The 18875-nt window shown below is 49.4% G+C and overlaps 1 protein-coding gene across 1 annotated transcript in view; it reads right to left on the reverse strand.

Annotated features, from left to right (window-relative positions):
- SLC4A3 (solute carrier family 4 member 3) overlaps positions 1-18875 on the reverse strand; it is a 475170-nt gene that overhangs the window by 283199 nt on the left and 173096 nt on the right. The window contains exon 7 of the mRNA XM_086958435.1: positions 9049-9200. Coding sequence (XP_086814561.1) covers positions 9049-9200 — 152 coding nt within the window. The remainder of the gene's footprint in view (positions 1-9048; positions 9201-18875) is intronic.

Raw genomic sequence — 18875 nt, forward strand, 5'->3', positions numbered from 1 at the left:
TAGGACGGAATGGTTCCATCCACCCCCACTGTGAGCGTGTAAGGAGGACAGAATGGTTCCATCCACCCCCACGTTGGGCATGTAAGGAGGATGGAATGGTTCCATCCACCACCACGGTGAGCCTGTAAGGAGGATGGAATGGTTCTATCCACCCCCACGGTCAGCGTGTAAGGAGGACAGAATGGTTCACATGTTTACAACAGAGGGATTTCATTTTTATTTTCATCCTCCAGAACAGGGAAAGAGTGTCCCCTGCTGCCCAAGGAATTCTTATTATTATTTTTGAAATGAAATGAGCTGATCGGCTTATTGGACAAAGGGGTCCATTTTCGGTATTTTGCATTTTGGCTCTATTGTTGTCGGGGGCACTAGGCCAACCCACACAAGTGAGGTACCATTTTTATTGAGAGACTTTTCGAGAATGCTCGGTGGAAGGAAGTTTGTGAATCCTCGCAGATTCCAGAACTTTCCATTACAGAAACATGAGGAAAATGTGCTTTATTAGTCAAAGTTTGAGCTTTGCAAGAAATTCTGGACAATTCAACATGGTGAGAGCCACATAAGTCAGCCCACCCTTGATAGCCCTAGGTGTCTAGTTTTCAAACGTGTACAGGTTGGCTAGGTTTCCATAGGTGCCACCTGAGCTGGGATCCAAAATCATGGGGAACACAGAATAGTAGAACAAGTTTCATTCCCAATTGTCTTTCTTTGCATCTCTGCCTTCCAAATGTAAGACAGTGGGTAAGAAAGAAGTCGTTTTGAGAAATGGCCTCTAATTCACTTGCAAGTATGAGTACCCGAAAATTAAGAGCTGAGCAAATAACCACTGCTTATAGTCTACTCGACCTTGCTGTAATGTTCTTGACCTGTAAACTGGTTTCACATTGTTTTATCTTTGTCAACTCACCAGGACAGTCAAGTAGGCCCTAAATATAGCTCGACTCCACAAAATATGCCTCACCATAGCCAGTGGGCAAGTACATTTTTAAAGGTCTGCTTCTGGCTGGCTGCCCCCGAAAAGCCCAGGGCGGGGGGATTAGGGGAGTAACGGAGGATGTCCTTTGGGAGGCTTCCCTTGATTGGTCGGGATCAGAAGCTCTGACTGGGTCTCTTGTGGGCCATGGGGTGGGAGCCCCATCCTGGGTTCCATCCTGTGGCCTGCCAAATGGCCAAGTCCCCAGGACGGGGTCTTGTGGGACTAGGGAGGCTTTCCCTGCGAGACTGGGTTCAGAAGCTCTGACCGGGCCCCGCAGGGACTTGGAGAGGGCACCTCCACCCTGGGCTTTGTCCTCCATCTGGCTGCACCGCGAAGGGCCCGGGAGAGGAGATTCATCGAGAAGGGAAGGCTTCCCCTGCTTGGTGGGTTTCAGAAGCTCTGACCAGGCCCCCAGCGGTGCCTGGGCGGGAGCCCCCATTTTGGGCTCGGTCCCCCAGCCGGCCGTACCAAGAAGGGCCAGGGACAGGGGTCCATCGGGACTAGGGTGGCTTTTCCTGCTTGGCCGGGTTCAGAAGATCTGACTGGAGCCCCGGCGGGCCCTGAGGTCAGGGCATCCGATCCTGGGCTCCATCTTCAGGCCTGCCGCATGGCAAAGCACCTAGGACAAGTTCCTGCGGGCCAAGGGATGCCTCCCCTGCGCAGCTGGGTCCAGGAGCTCTGACTAGGCTCCAGGGCCGCGCTGGGCTTCGAGTGGACGCTACCACCCTGTGCTCTGTCCTCTGACCTGCTGCACCACAAAGGGCTTGGGACGGGGGTCCATCGGGCTCAGGGAGGATACCCCTGCTTGGCTAGGTTCTGAAGCTACGATCGGGGGCCCGTCAGGCTCTGGAGTGGGGCACCCCGTTCTGGCCTCTGTACTTGGGCCTGCTGCATGGCAAAGTGCTGGGACAGGATCCAGCGGGCCAGAGGAACCCTTCCCTGTGTGACAAGGTGCAAGAGCTCTGACTGGGCCCCAGCACAGGTGCTCCTGACCTGGGCTCCGTCCACAAAGCCTGCTGCACTGCCAAGGGCCTGGGACGGGGCTCCATTGGTAGCTGAGAATGTTCAATGCTGTATGACTACGGTGGCAGAATGGATGTCTGGTAATTCCTTAGGACTGAATGGGGATAAGACGGAGGCGATGGTCTTTGGCCCAGGGGCAACCAACTGGAATAGCAGCTGTTGGCCTCATTCTTTAGGAATGTGTCCTACTCCAGGGAACGAGGCCAAGGACTTCTGATGGACCCAGACCTCAATTTTAACCCCAAACAAACCGCACTGTCTCCCCCTGCACCTGGATCTTAAGGATAACCCAAAACAACAGTCCCTTGCACAGGCTGACAGTATATGTTATATATCATTGACCATAATTAAAAACAATCTTGTTCCTCCGTGGAACAGTCACTTCAGTTCAATCTTGAGATCCTTAGCCAACACATGTTTCGTTGCGCTTAATTGTCGTGCGCAGCGACTTCTTCAGGGCTCTAATCTCTTGGTATGGATCCTCAGTTCCAGTTATATTTCCGACCCGGAATGGGTTCTAGTGCTCCAGTGGTATTTGCACAGTAAAGGGCAACTGTGATTACTGTGTCCAAGATTTAGTGTATTTCAGAATTCTTTTCTTAAGAGTGGATCTTGTGTGTATAAGTCACAAATACATCATGAAGAATGACGATTGTGCCAGTACGTAATGATGTCGGCGGGCACGGTGAAGGCGGTCACTTGCCTCTATGGCAGGCTGATTACTGAGGGGTTGGTTCCTCTCACCACACTGAAGTCCCGCTGGGAAGAAGACATTGGTAGGGAGATACCGGAGACGACCTGGTCCCAGTTGGTGAGGCGCGCCTGGAAGGGTACACGTAGTGCCCGTTTCCAACTGGTCCACTATTATGTCCTCCATAGAGCGTACCTGACCCCGGTAAAGATCAGGCGTTATTTTGCCACGGCTTCAGCGGAATGCCCTAGGTGCCCGGCTCAGGAGGCGGACCTCCTACACATGCTATGGGCCTGTCCTGGACTGACGTCCTACTGGCAGGAGGTGGAGACGACTTTGGAGGAGGTGACAGGGAGGCACTTATCATTCGATGTATGACGTTACAACGCATACTTTTACCACGCAAGCCTTTACAACGCCTTATTTACAACGAATACCTTTACAACGCATAGTGCTTTGGGGTGCTGGATAGTGAATAGTTTAATTTACTATTCCAACTCCAGTCCCCGTAGACACTGGATTCCCTATCCTAGAGCGCCCCCCAGCGCAATGCGTTGTAATGGTTTTTGTTGTAAATACCGCGTTGTAAAGGCACTGCGTTGTAAAAGTTGCATCATAAAGGATGTTTCCCAAGTCAGACACCTGCTCAAGAAGCCCTCAGCAGACCCCACCGACCTCAAGAACTACCGACCCATCTCCCTCCTTTCCTTTGCATCCAAAGTCACAGAGAAGACATCAATGCACAACTAACCAAATTTATCGAAGAAAACGTCATCCTCGACCCCTCCCAATCCAGATTCTGCAGCCCACAGCACCAAAAACGCCCTACTCGCTGCCACAGACGACATCCGCACCCTCCTAGACCAAGGACACACCGTGGCCCTGATCCTATGCGACCTCTCTGCAGCGTTCAACATTGTCTCCCACCGCACACTCACTGCCAGACTCCACGACACCAGCATACAAGGAACCGCCCTCGACTGAATCCGCTCGTTCCTCACTGGCAGAACCCAAAGAATCAGACTACCTTGCTTAAAACAAGTTCACACGTTATATCAACATAGCTGTTCTTATGAACTCCATATTGTTGCTTTCAATATATAAATAAGATTGTGTTTTTTTCCTGTTTCCTTTGAAGTTTGATCTTTTATGGATATGAACAATGAAAATTCTTTTTCTTCTGGCATTATTTGCAGCCTTGAAAAAGTTTCCATGAAATGAAACACGTGTCGGCTGCCCGTTCAACGCTTAGAAGGAGGATTTTTACATCAAGCTGTATACTCTTGGATTATAATGTCACTGCTTTTTAAATTTGTGATTCAAGACTCTGTTATATATTCATTTGAATTGATACAGCAAGAACTAAATGTATGTCCTGCTGGTACTTTAAATTGACTTGTTTAAACAACTGTATGAATTAATATTAAATTGAACAAGAGTGTCGAGGTTTATATATCTGTTTAACGTTTTCACTGGGTCCAATTGGGCCTCGGTGATTTGGCACCTTGGGTAGTGGGGTGTAGTCTTCTTAACCTCGAGGGGCACCAATACTTGGATACTTACATTTAATGCACAAAGAGAATATATGTGCCACCAATTAGACCACCACTGACGTCTGTAAATATTGTCACGTGGAAGAACCTTCTCCTACATTGCAGCCAAGACCTGGAACGAGCTCCCGCTCAACATCAGACGCGCCCCCTGTGAGAAGTTGGCCTGGCATATGCTGTCCACTATTCTAGTGGGCACCTTGCACCAGTCCAAACAACCCTTATTGATGGTAGGTTTAAAGACAACCTTTATAGAAAGCTATCCTAGTGGTAGCTGTGGAGAGCAGCCTTCAGGCTAAGTCTTGAAGGAATGTAAAGCAGCTTGTTTTAGCAGTCTATAATCTCATGAATGACCAAATGAAAGGAGAACCACACCAGGTATATATAAAATATATGTATTTTATCTAAACACATCCCTCTAGTCTCTTTATGAGGCTAGAGGCAAAAGTACATACAGGAAACTTATTTAGCTCACAGTAAATTAGCACAATATATGATTAGCCATAGGGGCGTGACAAACCATATCCTAAGAAAGTGGTACAAGAACCACGACTGACATAGATATAAGGCCTAGAGCCTTTAGAACCGCTGGGGCCACCATGAACCACCCAAGAAAGTGACACAGGGGACCCAAGGGGGACGCGCGCAATGTCTAAACACAGCCCCGAATCACCATTAGCAACTATGGGGAAAGTTGCGGTTGGAAAGTTTCAGATTAAGGACACTTAGGAATGGACTAGGAACAAACCCCTTCAGTACTTGACATTTTGAGAGTCTAGACCCACAGGAGCACTGGAGTACTCATGTTACCTCACCCAGGGAAGCCGGGTGAATAGATGTCTTTTCGTGTCGGGTTTTGTTGTCGTTTCCAATGGCGAGCTGCGCAGAAGTGCTGCAGGTGACCAAATGGAAAGTGTCCGGGTGGATTCAAGGGTGGATCGGAGATCTGAAGAACCTGAGAGCAGAGGGGCCAGATTCTAGGTCACTAGCCAGTGACCAGGAAGGCAAGGAGACGATGCCAACCTATGTCGGGTAATTTCAGGTGAAGAAGGTGAAGCTTGACTCTTCAGCCACGAGGACCAGGAGGTGTTGAGGAAGACGAGGAGCCGGGTTAGAGCTGTCCCACAAAGGTTGACAAGTGCTGCAGTGTCGGTTTACGGATTGGACCCAACAAGCCTTGGCAACAGCAACCCACGCAGAAAGCAAAGATTGGCTTTGTGTGGAAATAAAATTGACAATTGTGAATAAAGCTGCAGACCACTCCTGTACCCGCTTGGTGCTGGAGCTCTCCCCTTAACTCGAGTTACTGGACCCTTTTTTTTGTACTCGAGAACCACAGACTCCTCTCCTTGCTTTGACTGAAATTATGATTATTAAGTATAGAAATTCTGAGATGAGGTAATATTGAATTAATTTACCACATTAATTGGCGCCCGAACAGGAACGTTCGCTTTTCCCTACGCGCCGGCGATATTGGACCCGGTACTGGGATGGCAACTGCTGTCAGCAGCAGGTATAATATTCCTGATAATAACTGGATGCTGCCTTTGCATCCAATGTGGTCCTGCCCTGTGCGGTCTATGCGCTGCAAACTGCATTCCTAAACCACTTGTCCAGCAGAGAGAAAGGGAAAGAATTATGCTACAAGAATGTATAGATGATCTCATGCAAATTGAAATATAATGTAGGTACACTCTGGGGCAAGGAGGGAATGTGGAAATAAAATTGACAATTGTGCCCCATCATTTCCCTGTTTCTGCCTGACAGCCATTTATTTATTCAGACAACCACACATTTTGTGTGACATCCATTTTGTCTTCAGACCAACAAGCAAGACACCCTGCCTCTGGCACCCCCGTTCATTGACCACACATTTCTGTGGTTCTGCCAATTCTGGGAACCAGCAGCAGATGGTTCCTGTTTTCTTAACTGTAAGACACCCTGCACCTGGCATCTTAGTTCATTGATCACCCCTTCCTGTGCTTCAGCCAATTCCAAGAACCAGCAGACAGTTCCTGTCTTAAGAAATAGTTCCTGTCCTTGACTGCAAGCCAGAGAGCAGATGGTCTCTATTTTACACAAGATAGTTCCTCTTTTTGACTTTTGTGGTTCAGCCAATTCCCAGAACCAGCAAGATAGTTCCTGTTTTACGCAAGATGGTTCCTGTTCTTGACTCTAAGCCAGAGATAAACCCCCGAATGAGTAAGGGGCTTCAACTGAAAGAGAACACATTTCCACACATCACATGCCCTCTCACAAGACACAAGACACGCCCCTACCTTGACACATCTGTTGGAAATTACTGCTTGTCACTTCCCTTTTTCTTGTCACTTCTCTTTTCTTCTTTTGCCTATTGACTGGAAACTGTATAAATATTCTGATGTGTGAATAAAGCTGCAGACCTCTCCTGTACCCGCTTGGTGCTGGAGCTCTCCCCTTAACTCGAGTTACTGGACCCTTTTTTTTGTACTCGAGCACCACAGACTCCTCTCCTTGCTTTGACTGAAATTATGATTATTAAGTATAGAAATTTTGAGATGAGGTAATATTGAATTAATTTACCACATTTGGTGCAGACCAGCAAGGTCTGAGGGACTCACTCTTTGGAGAGAAGTCAGGGCACTTCTTGAGCAACCTGGAAAGCCCAAGAAACAGAAGAGTTACCTTCGTGGGGACCCACCAGTCAATGGATCAGGGATTGCGAAGGAGCCCCAAGCGGAAATGCTAAAAGCGGGCCCACGGAACACTCGTGGAGTGTAGGCTCACAATCTTCAGTGCAAATGGAGCTCTGGGCTTGGACTACAAGTAGCCCAATGCACAACTTCGGGAAAGCTTGGGAAGTTGATGCACTAGCAAATGTGCATGATGTCTAGGACTTCCGGTTCCACATCTCTCGTGATGGCTGTGGGTCTCAGCTTTGCTGTGATCTCGTGTCGGCCTGGGAGATGTCTGGAAGTCTGGGTCCTGTGTCACAAATCCTTCGGGATCCGGCGGGATCCTCGGAAATGCAGACACGCAAGATGCTTCTTTGGTGCCTGTTTGAACAGGGGTGTCACTCCTTGACCCCAAGGGAGATTCTTCTATCTTCTAGTCAGAATAGAATGTTGAAGGTCTAGGATATATGTTGCAGAGTTTTGTCCAGGGTAATCTAAAGTCTTAAGGACTGGGTTCCTATACTTATACTTAGTTTAGGGGTTGAACTTACTCTAGGGTCCCATCTATGTGAGGACCCAGGGTGGGGGTGGTTACACCGCTTCCCTTTGTCCAGTTTCATGCCAGAGCAGGGGCTGATTGCCCCTGCAACCGGTTTGAACTGGGGTATGTACAGGGACACCAAGTGTGCCCCCAGCACTGTCTGAAAAGCATTCTCTGAATGCACCGACCCAGCCCCAATACACTAAAGCCTGTCTGGGGAGGTGTTTACACCTTCCAGTGACAGGAAACCTATTGTACAGGCCTCCCCTGCCAGAGTTTCGTCCAGCAGCAGGAGATCAGACTTGTGTCTTTGGCTGCAGCATCCATTTTGTGATGCCAGGGCTCTTTAAAACTATTACCGGTTAAGTAAGTATGTACATGTCTTCTCCCTCTAGAAGGGTGGAATTCTACCCCCGCCACCAGAACTACAAAGGGTAGGATTCCAAAGTGTTTGACACCAAACACAACATGTTTCCATGCAGCCATTCCAAAGTTAGCATTAACCGCGAGGTTATAATGCACTTAAGAGTATATGGTCTGGCTGCATCACAGAACAGCCTCAGAGAAGTGATTCCAAAAGCTGAAGAGGGGTCCTTCACATGCATGGGCACCCTCTCACACAAAACCAAGCACTCTGCCTTCAGGATTGTCAAGGCCTGCCATAGGATTGACTGATAGGTTTATATGTGTCAGTGATATGAGGTAGATATAGGTAACCTATATCTCAGTAAGGGGTGTATGCACCAACTTACCCAGGCTGCAGTAGCAGACTTGTGGTGCTATTTTGGAAGGCTTCACAGGGGTGGCATAATACATGCTTCAGCCCCTGGTAGGCTTCTGGGGTACCTATGCCCTTTGTACCTAAGGTAACATATACTAGGGACTCACAAGCATAACCCAGTAACCAATCTGGTGTGTACCTAATGCCCGTGTAATCAATTTATAGAGGAAAGCAGATAAGCTGGGGCCCTGATTAGCAGGGATCCCAGCCAAACTAATTCAAAAACCATCAAAACACCAGAAAAAAATGGGGCCAACCATGTAGTCAGATTCCACCTTCCTACACCCCCTCCCTGAATATCTTCAGGAAGACGCTCAAGACCAGGCTCTTCAACTGAACGGAGCTGCTTACCCTCCCCCCAGAGCCTTGAGACCCTCACGGGTGAGTAACACGCGTGCAATTCCCTTGATTGATTGATTGATTGATTGACTCACCTGCCCCTTGCCAGACATTAGTCAATCTTCTGTTTGCTAACCGGCTCATCACACGCTCCCCCCGAGGAGTCAAACTCTGAGCCTCTAACCTTACACAATATGCTAGATAGTGTCCAGGATCGACCTTTGCCCCGTGCTAGATTCTAGGGGCCTTTTTAAGTATCATGCCCATAGACCCACACATGCACAAGAGCTCATGCATTGTATTCAGAACTACCCCACATTACCACGTCTCCTCTTTCTGCAGAGACTGGGTGATTGTTGACCTTACAACCTCCTGTTATTAAAGGAATGCTGGTGGGGTTCTTCTTTTTGATCCAGTACCTATCAGGGTGAGGGTGCCAGGAGTAAGGCTGCAATCACCTACAATCACAGGTGTGGGGTCAGATATAGTGTACCTCATGAGGTCTTCTGTCCAGCTTCTTTTTCTTCTTTTTCTTCTTCAGCGAAGTCGTCACCAACATTTTCTTGCTGGCGGTGGTGATCTGATTCCTGGACGGCTTCTTCACCAAGTGTCTCCTCATTCCAGGGTTGTCTTCAAAGCGGTGACCTGGAACAGTAACCAAGAGGGTCAGACACTACTCAAGCACTTAGACATAAAGAGGAAGGGGTGTCTGTCTAAACACCACCCCTGTTGTTTACCACCTTCATCATTTAGCACCAATATTGTGTACAAGCCCATACCATTAATCTCCAGTCACAGAATCAGTGTCTATCAGTCACTGAGAGTCTGTGTCATTCCACATCATCTAACTACCTTTGCTTCCTATAATAACTATCACTAACATCGTCTTCTCTCACTATATCATCTTCTGTCACTTCAACTGCCTTCAACGACATCTCCTACCAAACTCTACCATCACATCGTATCTCAACTACCATCCTTTCCCATCACTGTATCAGCTGCTGTCCATGACACTCATCACCTATCATCATTGTCTACCACTCTCATCATTTACCATATCACGTACAGTCTACCACTCTCGTCATTTACAATATCACATACCGTCTACCACTCTCGTCATATACCATATCACGTGCCGTCTACCTCTCTCATCATTTACCATATCACGTACTGTCTACCACTCTCGTCATTTACCATATCACGTACCATCTACCATTCTCGTAATTCACCATATCACGTACTGTCTACCACTCTCGTCATTTACAATATCACATACCGTCTACCACTCTCGTCATTTACCATATCACGTGCCGTCTACCACTCTCGTCATTTATCATATCACGTACCGTCTACCACTCTCGTCATATATCATATCACGTGCCGTCTACCACTCTCGTCATTTATCATATCACGTACCGTCTACCACTCTCGTCATATACCATATCACGCACCGTCTCCCACTCTCGTCATTTACCATATCACGTGCCGTCTACCACTCTCGTCATTTATCATATCACGTACCGTCTACCACTCTCGTCATTTATCATATCACGTACCGTCTACCACTCTTGTCATATACCATATCTCGCACCGTCTCCCACTCTCGTCATTTACCATGTCACGTGCCGTCTACCACTCTCGTCATTTACCATATCACGTGCCGTCTACCACTCTCGTCATATATCATATCACGCACCGTCTACCACTCTCGTCATATATCATATCACGTGCCGTCTACCACTCTCGTCATTTATCATATCACGTACCGTCTACCACTCTCGTCATATACCATATCACGCACCGTCTCCCACTCTCGTCATTTACCATATCACGTGCCGTCTACCACTCTCGTCATTCACCATATCACGTGCCGTCTACCACTCTCGTCATATATCATATCACGTGCCGTCTACCACTCTCGTCATTTATCATATCACGTACCGTCTACCACTCTCGTCATATACCATATCACGCACCGTCTCCCACTCTCGTCATTTACCATATCACTCACCGTCTCCCACTGTCGTCATTTCCAATATCACGTACCGTCTACCACCATCACCATTTGCCATCACTAAATCACCTAATGTATAGGACACTCATCACCTATCATCATCATCCTCATCATATTAGCTGCCTTCAACTCCTGCCATACTCTACCCTCATCTGCTGTCTCAACTACCATCATTTACCATTGCTGTATCATCTAATGTATAGGACAAGCGTCTTATATCATCACCTCTCACCTGTTAGTACTTCTATCACCTGCCATTTTTTATTGGTTTTATTAGAGTTTTATATAGTGCAAACAGGACCCAAAACTGTATCAGAGTGCTTACATATATGCAGCAGAGCAAACCTATCAATCAGAACAATAATAAACCGTGCAACAATCAGAATAAAAGTACAGGAAGCCGTGGGAAGTAGATGGGAATGAAGGGCTGCGGGGGCCCATTCACACGTTACAAAGAAAGAAGAAGCAGGCCATAATAAACAATAATTTTGATCATCACGATAATTCCAGATGAGGCTGTACCCAGGTGGGGTGAAGAAATCCCACTAGAGCAATCAACAGAGTTGGCAAAGTGTGAGGTACACACAAGCCTTCTGTCAGCATCATTGCTGACCACCACTGTCTTATGTCGTCCATCAGCGGCTGTTACCACCGCTGATGAACGGCCCCATCATCTACCACAAGAGTGTCACCTACCGGCTACGACTATACCTGGCTCCCATGACCCTCTCGCTGCCTCTGTAAATACGCCCCAATGGCTACACTTTCAAGACGTCATCATTATGCCCCTGTGATGGGAACCCCCCTACGCAAATATGCTAATTACTACCTCTCCTGAGGCACAGCCGGGAGCCACGATCTTTAGTTATCTTAAAAAACTGTATTTTTTCCGTGTTTCTAAACATTGTATACTTACCTGCTCCTGACTTAGGATTTCCCTTGGCTCTACAACACCCCTGAACAGCGGATTTAGCGCTGCAGCGGGCGAGGTTGCTTTGATTACAATTGCCGCCATTCACGCGTTGTGCAGGCCACGCCCACCTACTTAGGCCACGCCCCTTTCGCCAAGCGTATTTAAAGCGCTGAGAACTAGCGCCGCCTGACTCACTACTTCTCCTGAGGCACAGCCGGGAGCCACGATCTTTAGTTATCTTAAAAAACTGTACTGTTTCTGTGTTTTTAAACATTGTATACTTACCTGCTCCTGACTTAGGATTTCTCTTGGCTCTACAACACCCCTGAACAGCGGATTTAGCGCTGCAGCGGGCGAGGTTGGCTTTGATTACAATTGCCACCATTCACGCGTTGTGCAGGCCACGCCCACCTACTTAGGCCACGCCCCTTCCCAACCCCCTCCCCCAATTGTATATAGGATGTGTCCCTACCGGAAGCGCAGCGGACGAGCGCAGCGGGCGCGACGATTGCGCGCCGAAGGCGCGCCTAAGGCAAGCCCGTCTGCGCCCGTCCGCGGCCGGTCGGGGCCTGGGGCCTGTCATTCTGCCCAACTCACCTCCTTTGCTCCTGGGGACCTGATTACTTTACACTCACTCCGGTCGCTTGAATCTACCAGCTATTCAAGACTGCAACAACTAGGTATTTATCAAGCCCGCAGTATTTTTCCTGAGTTTCGGACCCTCCCGTCTCTCCTCACTTCTGAGCCCACAGTCCCCTTCCCTCCTTCTAATCCCCTGCCTGCTCAGGCATCCTCTAATATGGAATTAGCAATTACATACCTCAATACTCGATCACTAGTCAGTCACCAACTTGACATCTTCCGCCTCCTGGACTCAGACCGACCCGACGTTCTTCTCCTAACCGAGATCTGGCTGAATGAGGATTCCATCTTGGCAGCCATTCCTCCGGGGTATTACATACTTCAAGCCAATCGGCCAGCCGGTAAACCGGGAGGTGGCGTAGCCGCTATTATCAAACTCTCCCTCAGGTTCACTTCCCTTTCTTTACTCACCATCCCCTAGGTGGACTGCCTGGCAATTAGATTTGAATCCTCGGTGTCCCCTCTTACCTGTATCCTGGTATACCGCCCCCCTCAATCCATGCCTAACTTCCCTTCTCACTTTGGTGATTTGCTTTCTCAGCTCACAATTAATAATTCCAAACTCCTGGTCCTGGGAGATTTCAACTACTGGCCGTCAGACGCCCACGAAAGCCCTCAATCCTTGGCTTTTACTGATCTATTAACTGGGCTCAATGGCCTTCAACACGTTCACTTACCCACTCACTCCAAGGGCCATATCCTAGACCAGGTGTGGACCTACAATCTTGAAATCAAGTCACTTACAATCCTACCTTGCCACTGGTCAGACCATCATTTAATTTCCTTTCTCCTCCTGATCCCTCCTCCGCCCCCCCGTAGCCGAGGCCCTAGCCTTCTGGCTCGTAATTGGAACAAAGCAGACCTTGACCTATTTCTTACCTCTTTAACATCTTCAGTTCTGCACAGTTCTGGCCCTATAGACTCCCAAGAAGCTGCACTTGTCAAATGGCTAGAGTCCGCCAGCAACAAGGTCGCCCCCCTTAAGTTAATTAGAACTAAGCGCCCCCACGACGCACATCGATGGTTCTCTGATAGCCTTAAATCCTTAAAACTAGGTCTCCGCCAAGCCGAGTGCCGTTGCCGTAGAAGCTATGATCCCTCAGAGAAACTACACTTTCTAAAATTATCGGGAGAATACAAACTGGCAATTTCAGCCGCCAAAACCGCCTACTTCTCCACAAAAATCCTTAACTCCGCGCAAAAATCTAAAGACATTTTCGCCATTGTGGAGGAGCTCTCACATCGGGATAGGGTGACCATCAAACCCCTTCCATCTCAGGCACTCTGCGATTCCCTCAACTGCTTTTTCATAGAAAAAATTAGCAAAATCAAAAATAGTATTTCCTCCACACCCCCGGCTATACCCCTCGATGAGGCTGCTCCCCCTATTAACCCTCATTCCCTGACTCAGTTCCCCCCATATCAGAAGAAGATTTCCTCGCCCTGCTCAACAAAGTTTCCTCTGGCTCCCCCACAGACTGCTGCCCCCCGCGATTCTCCGGGCTGCTTTTTCAGCCTGCCCCGTCCTTCCGCTGGCCCTCCTGAACAGCTCCCTTCTGCTCGGTGAGGTCCCCAGCCAGTTTAGGAACGCGGAGGTAGTCCCCATATTAAAGAAACCCAACGCCGACCCCACGGTTATGGGCAACTTCTGTCCCATTTCCCTCCTTCCTTACCTAAGCAAAGTACTTGAGACATATGTAACCAGCGTCCTCAGTTCCTTTATTGAAGATTCCAACTTCCTAGACTAGGTTTAGACCCGCCCAGTCGACAGAGGCGGTCATCCTCTCTGTAATGGAGAAACTCCGTAGAAGCGCTGATTCCAACATCAGCCAAGCCTTGATTCTCTTGGATCTGTCGGTGGCCTTTGACACGGTCGACCACACCATCCTGGTTGACCGTGTCAAAGAGGCGGGCATCAGAGGGACGGCCCTTAATTGGGTCCGTTCCTTCCTGACGAACCGCCACCAATCTGTCCTACTCTCCCAATTTTCGGCGGACAGGATGAAGCTCACCTGCGGTGTGCCGCAGGGGTCGTCCTTGTCCCCACTCCTTTTTAATCTGTACCTCACCCCCCTGATCCGCTCCCTCCGGAGAAGGAATGTCACTGCATTTAATTATGCAGATGACATTCAGCTCATTTTCAATCTTGACTCCTCGGATGAAGCAGCCCAGGACTTTCAGTCTACCCTCTGCCATATCAGTAACTGGATGGGCGCTCACCATCTCAAACTTAATCCCGACAAGACGGAGCTTGTTCTTGTCGGAGGCCCATCCAACCCCTGGAATTCCACCTTCTGGCCCCTTTCCCTTGGCCCCTTTCCTTGTCCTGCTAACAAGGTAAAAAGCCTGGGGGTCTACATTTAACATGATCTCTCCATGAAACATCAGGTCAGTGCCACAGTGTCCTCCTGCTTCCTCCAGCTTAGGTAAATTCGTAAAATAGCCCATTTTTTGACCACCGAAGCTCTCACCCTGGTGTTGCTGGCATTACTCATCTCTCGGTTCGACTATGCCAACGCCCTGTACGCAGGTATCCCACAATATCAAATTAAAAGACTACAGCTGATACAGAATCAGGCAGCCCGCCTGATTTACCATCACCCAAAACATCATCACGTTCGTCCTCTGCTCAAAGCCCTTCATTGGCTTCCTGTATCGGAGCGTTGTAAGTTCAAACTAGGCTGTTTGACCCACAAATCCTTGGCCAACATCGGTCCCTCCTTTATTTCCTCTCTTCTGCATCCCTATGCCCCCCCAGACACCTCCGATCTTCTCACCATGCGCTCCTTCAGACACCTAGGTTTAGGCGCAAAAAACACGGAGGTCTCAGATTCTCTTTTCTGGCCCCCTCACTCTGGAACTCTCTTCCGCTGGAACTTAGACTTTCCTCTTCTTCCCCTCACTTTAGGTCTCTCCTTAAAACCCACCTTTTCCGCAGTGTCTACACATAAGCTTCCTTCACCTCCCCTCTTTGCCTCCTATTGAATTAGTGAACAGCGCCAAGAAACCGTCCGGTGTAAGTTGCGCTTTATAAGTCTTTTTTACATTACATTACATTACATAATGCATCCCACTCCATGACCACTGGACCTACACTGACACTGCAACACTAACCCCCTTCCCCCCCAAATGCACAGACACACCCACCCACATTCTGTCCCCCCTCTGTACACACCCCCCATGTTATGGTTTAGATGCTTATTGACGCGCTGGTTCTGTTTCTTGACCAGGTTCTCTCAATTTTGTTAACAAAGACATTGTACGCGTTGCACAAATAACTTTAGACACCATATTCTAGCCGACATGTCAGGCCCCCTCCTTCCCAGCGTCAATAAAACACAGCAACATTAGAACCCGGCCGGAGGGGAATGACTACCACACGCACTACTTGAGGACGGGCAGATGGATCCGGGTTGTGTTTCACACCACCGGTTATCTCGCTCGAACCACCGCTACTGAGAGACGCCACATACACAGGACCACTAAGAGTGACAGCCATGACCATGGCGGTTCCTGCCGGAAGCTGCCGCCAACACGAGCCTCTCATCCTAGGCATTGTAAGCTGCATAGATGCTCATCCATTAACGCACTTGCGGTATTACATAGATCTACTCTTCAATTTCAATGCCCTGCATCCCCATGGGAAAAGAAACTTATTAACACACTCACCCATAATATTCACTCATGGGAGCGGGCTGTTATCCAAATGACGACGATGTCGAAACACCACCGTTGCTCCACAAACAAACAAAACTCTACAGGCCTGTTTACTTATTGAGATATGTGATTTACTGAATGTAAGTGCTGGAAAAAACTTTACGCCGCCGAACCTCAGGGTTGTCGGCCATACGGCTGTGTTCACCGGACAATGTTCTATATGGTTATTGATCCACGTGGCTGGCCCTGAGGGGTTGTAAGCTGTAAGCTGTGTCAGACGCATTTTGTACAATAAAGGTCTTTAAAAAAAAAAAATGACCCTCCCTGCTGCCTCTGACCTACAAAAGGATGTACTATCACCGGATGACCTCCCATGACCCTCCCCGCTGCCTCTATCCTAAGGAAGAATATACTATCATCAGATGACCTCCCATGACCCTCCCCGCTGCTTCTATCCTAAGGAAGAATATACTATCATCAGGTGACCTCCCATGACCCTCCCTGCTGCCTCTGTCCTAAGGAAGGATAAACTATCACCAAATGAACTCCCATGACCCTCGACGCTGCATCTGTCCTAAGGAAGTATGTACTATCACCAAATGAACTCCCATGACCCTCCCGCTGATCCTGTACTAAGGAAGAATGTACTATCACCAGATGACCTCACGTGACCCTCCCGCTGCTTCTGTCCTAAGGAAGGATGTACTATCACCAGATGACCTCCCTTGACCCTCCCCGCTGCCTCTGTCCTTAAGAAGGATGTACTATCACCAGATGACCTCCCTTGACCCTCCCCGCTGCCTCTGTCCTCAGGAAGGATGTACTATCACCAGATGACCTCCCATGACCCTCCCCGCTGCCCCTGTCCTGAGGAAGGATGTACTGTCACCAGATGACCTCCCATGACCCTCCCCGCTGCCACTGTCCTGTGGAAGGATGTCCTGTCACCAGATGACCTCCCATGACCCTCCCCGCTGCTACTGTCCTGAGGAAGGATGTACTATCACCAGATGACCTCCCATGACCATCCCCCTATGCCTCTGTCCTAAGGAAGGATGTACTGTCACCAGATGACCTCCCATGACCCTCCCCGCTGCCTCTGTCCTCAGGAAGGATGTACTGTCACCAGATGACCTCCCATGACCCTCCCCGCTGCCTCTGTCCTCAGGAAGGATGTACTGTCACCAGATGACCTCCCATGAGCCTCCCCGCTGCCTCTGTCCTCAGGAAGGATGTACTGTCACCAGATGAACTCCTGTGACCCTCCCCCTGCTTCTGTCCTCAGGAAGGATGTACTATCACCAAATGACTTCCCATGACCTCCCATGACCTCTCTGCTGCCTCTGACCTACGGAAGGATATACTGTCACCAGAAGACCTCCCATGATCCTCTCCGCTGCCTCTGACCTACGGAAGGATGTACTATCACCAGATGACCTCCCATGAACCTTCCCGCGGCCTCTGTCCTCAGGAAGTATGTACTGTCACCAGATGAACTCCGTTGACCCTCCCTGCTGCCTCTGTCCTTAGGAAGGATGTACTTTCACCAGATTACCTCCCATGACCCTCCCCCCTGCCTCTGTCCTCAGGAAGGATGTACTGTCACCAGATGACCTCCCATGATCCTTCCCGCTGCCTCTGTCCTAAGGAAGGATGTACAGTCACCAGATGAACTCCTGTGACCCTCCCCCCTGCCTCTGTCCTAAGGAAGGATGTATTGTCACCAGATGACCTCCCATGATCCTTTCCGCTGCCTCTGTCCTCAGGAAGGATGTACTTTCACCAGATGAACTCCCGTGACCCCCCCCCTGCTTCTGTCCTCAGGAAGGATGTACTTTCACCAGATGACTTCCCATGACCTCCCCGCTGCCTCTGTCCTAAGGAAGGATGTACTATCAGCAGATGACCTCGCATGACCATCCCCCTCTCCCTCTGTACTAAGGAAGAATGTACTATCACCAGATGAACTCCCGTGACCCTTCCGCTGCTTCTGTCCTAAGGAAGGATGTACTATCACCAGATGACCTCCCATGACCCCCACTGCCTCTGTCCTAATGAAGGATGTATTATCACCAGACGACCTCCCATGAGACTGCTGCTGCCTCTGTCCAAAGGGAGGATGAACTATCACCAGATGACCTCCCTTGACCCTCCTGCTGCCTCTGTCCAAAGGGAGGATGAACCATCACCAGATGACCTCCCATGACCCTCCCCGCTGCCTCTGTCCTAAGGAAGGATGAACTATCACCAGAAGACCTCCCATGACCCTCTACGCTTTCTCTGTCCTAAGGAAGGATGAACTATCACCAGATGACCTCCCATGACTCTCCCCGCTGCCTCTGTCCTCAGGAAGGATGAATTATCACCAGATGACCTCCCATGACTCTCCCCGCTGCCTCTGTCCTCAGGAAGGATGTACTATCACCAGATGACCTCCCATGACTCTCCCCGCTGCCTCTGTCCTCAGGAAGGATGTACTATCACCAGATGACCTCCCATGACTCTCCCCGCTGCCTCTGTCCTCAGGAAGGATGTACTATCAACAGATGACCTCCCATGATCCTTCCCGCTGCCTCTGTCCTAAGGAAGGATGTACTGTCACCAGATGACCTCCTATGACCCTCCCTGCTGCCTCTGTCCTAAGGAAGGATGAACTATCACCAGATGACCTCCCATGACTCTCCCCGCTGCCTCTGTCCTCAGGAAGGGTGAACTATCACCAGATGACCTCCCATGACTCTCCCCACTGCCTCTGTCCTCAGGAAGGATGTACTATCAACAGATAACCTCCCATGACCATCCCCGCTGCCACTGTCCTAAGGAAAGATGTACTATCACTAGATGACCTCCCATGACTCTCCCCGCTGCCTCTGTCCTCAGGAAGGATGAACTATCACCAGATGACCTCCCATGAATCTCCCCGCTGCCTCCCTCCTCAGGAAGGATGTACTATCACCAGATGACCTCCCATGACTCTCCCCGCTGCCTCAATCATCAGGAAGGATGTACTATCACCAGATGACCTCCTTTGACCCCCGCTGCCTCTGTCCTCAGGAAGGATGTACTATCAACAGATGACCTCCCATGACCATCC

This window comes from Lissotriton vulgaris, chromosome 2_1 (genome assembly GCF_964263255.1).
Source record: "Lissotriton vulgaris chromosome 2_1, aLisVul1.2, whole genome shotgun sequence".
In the NCBI taxonomy this organism is placed as follows: Eukaryota; Metazoa; Chordata; class Amphibia; order Caudata; family Salamandridae; genus Lissotriton; species Lissotriton vulgaris.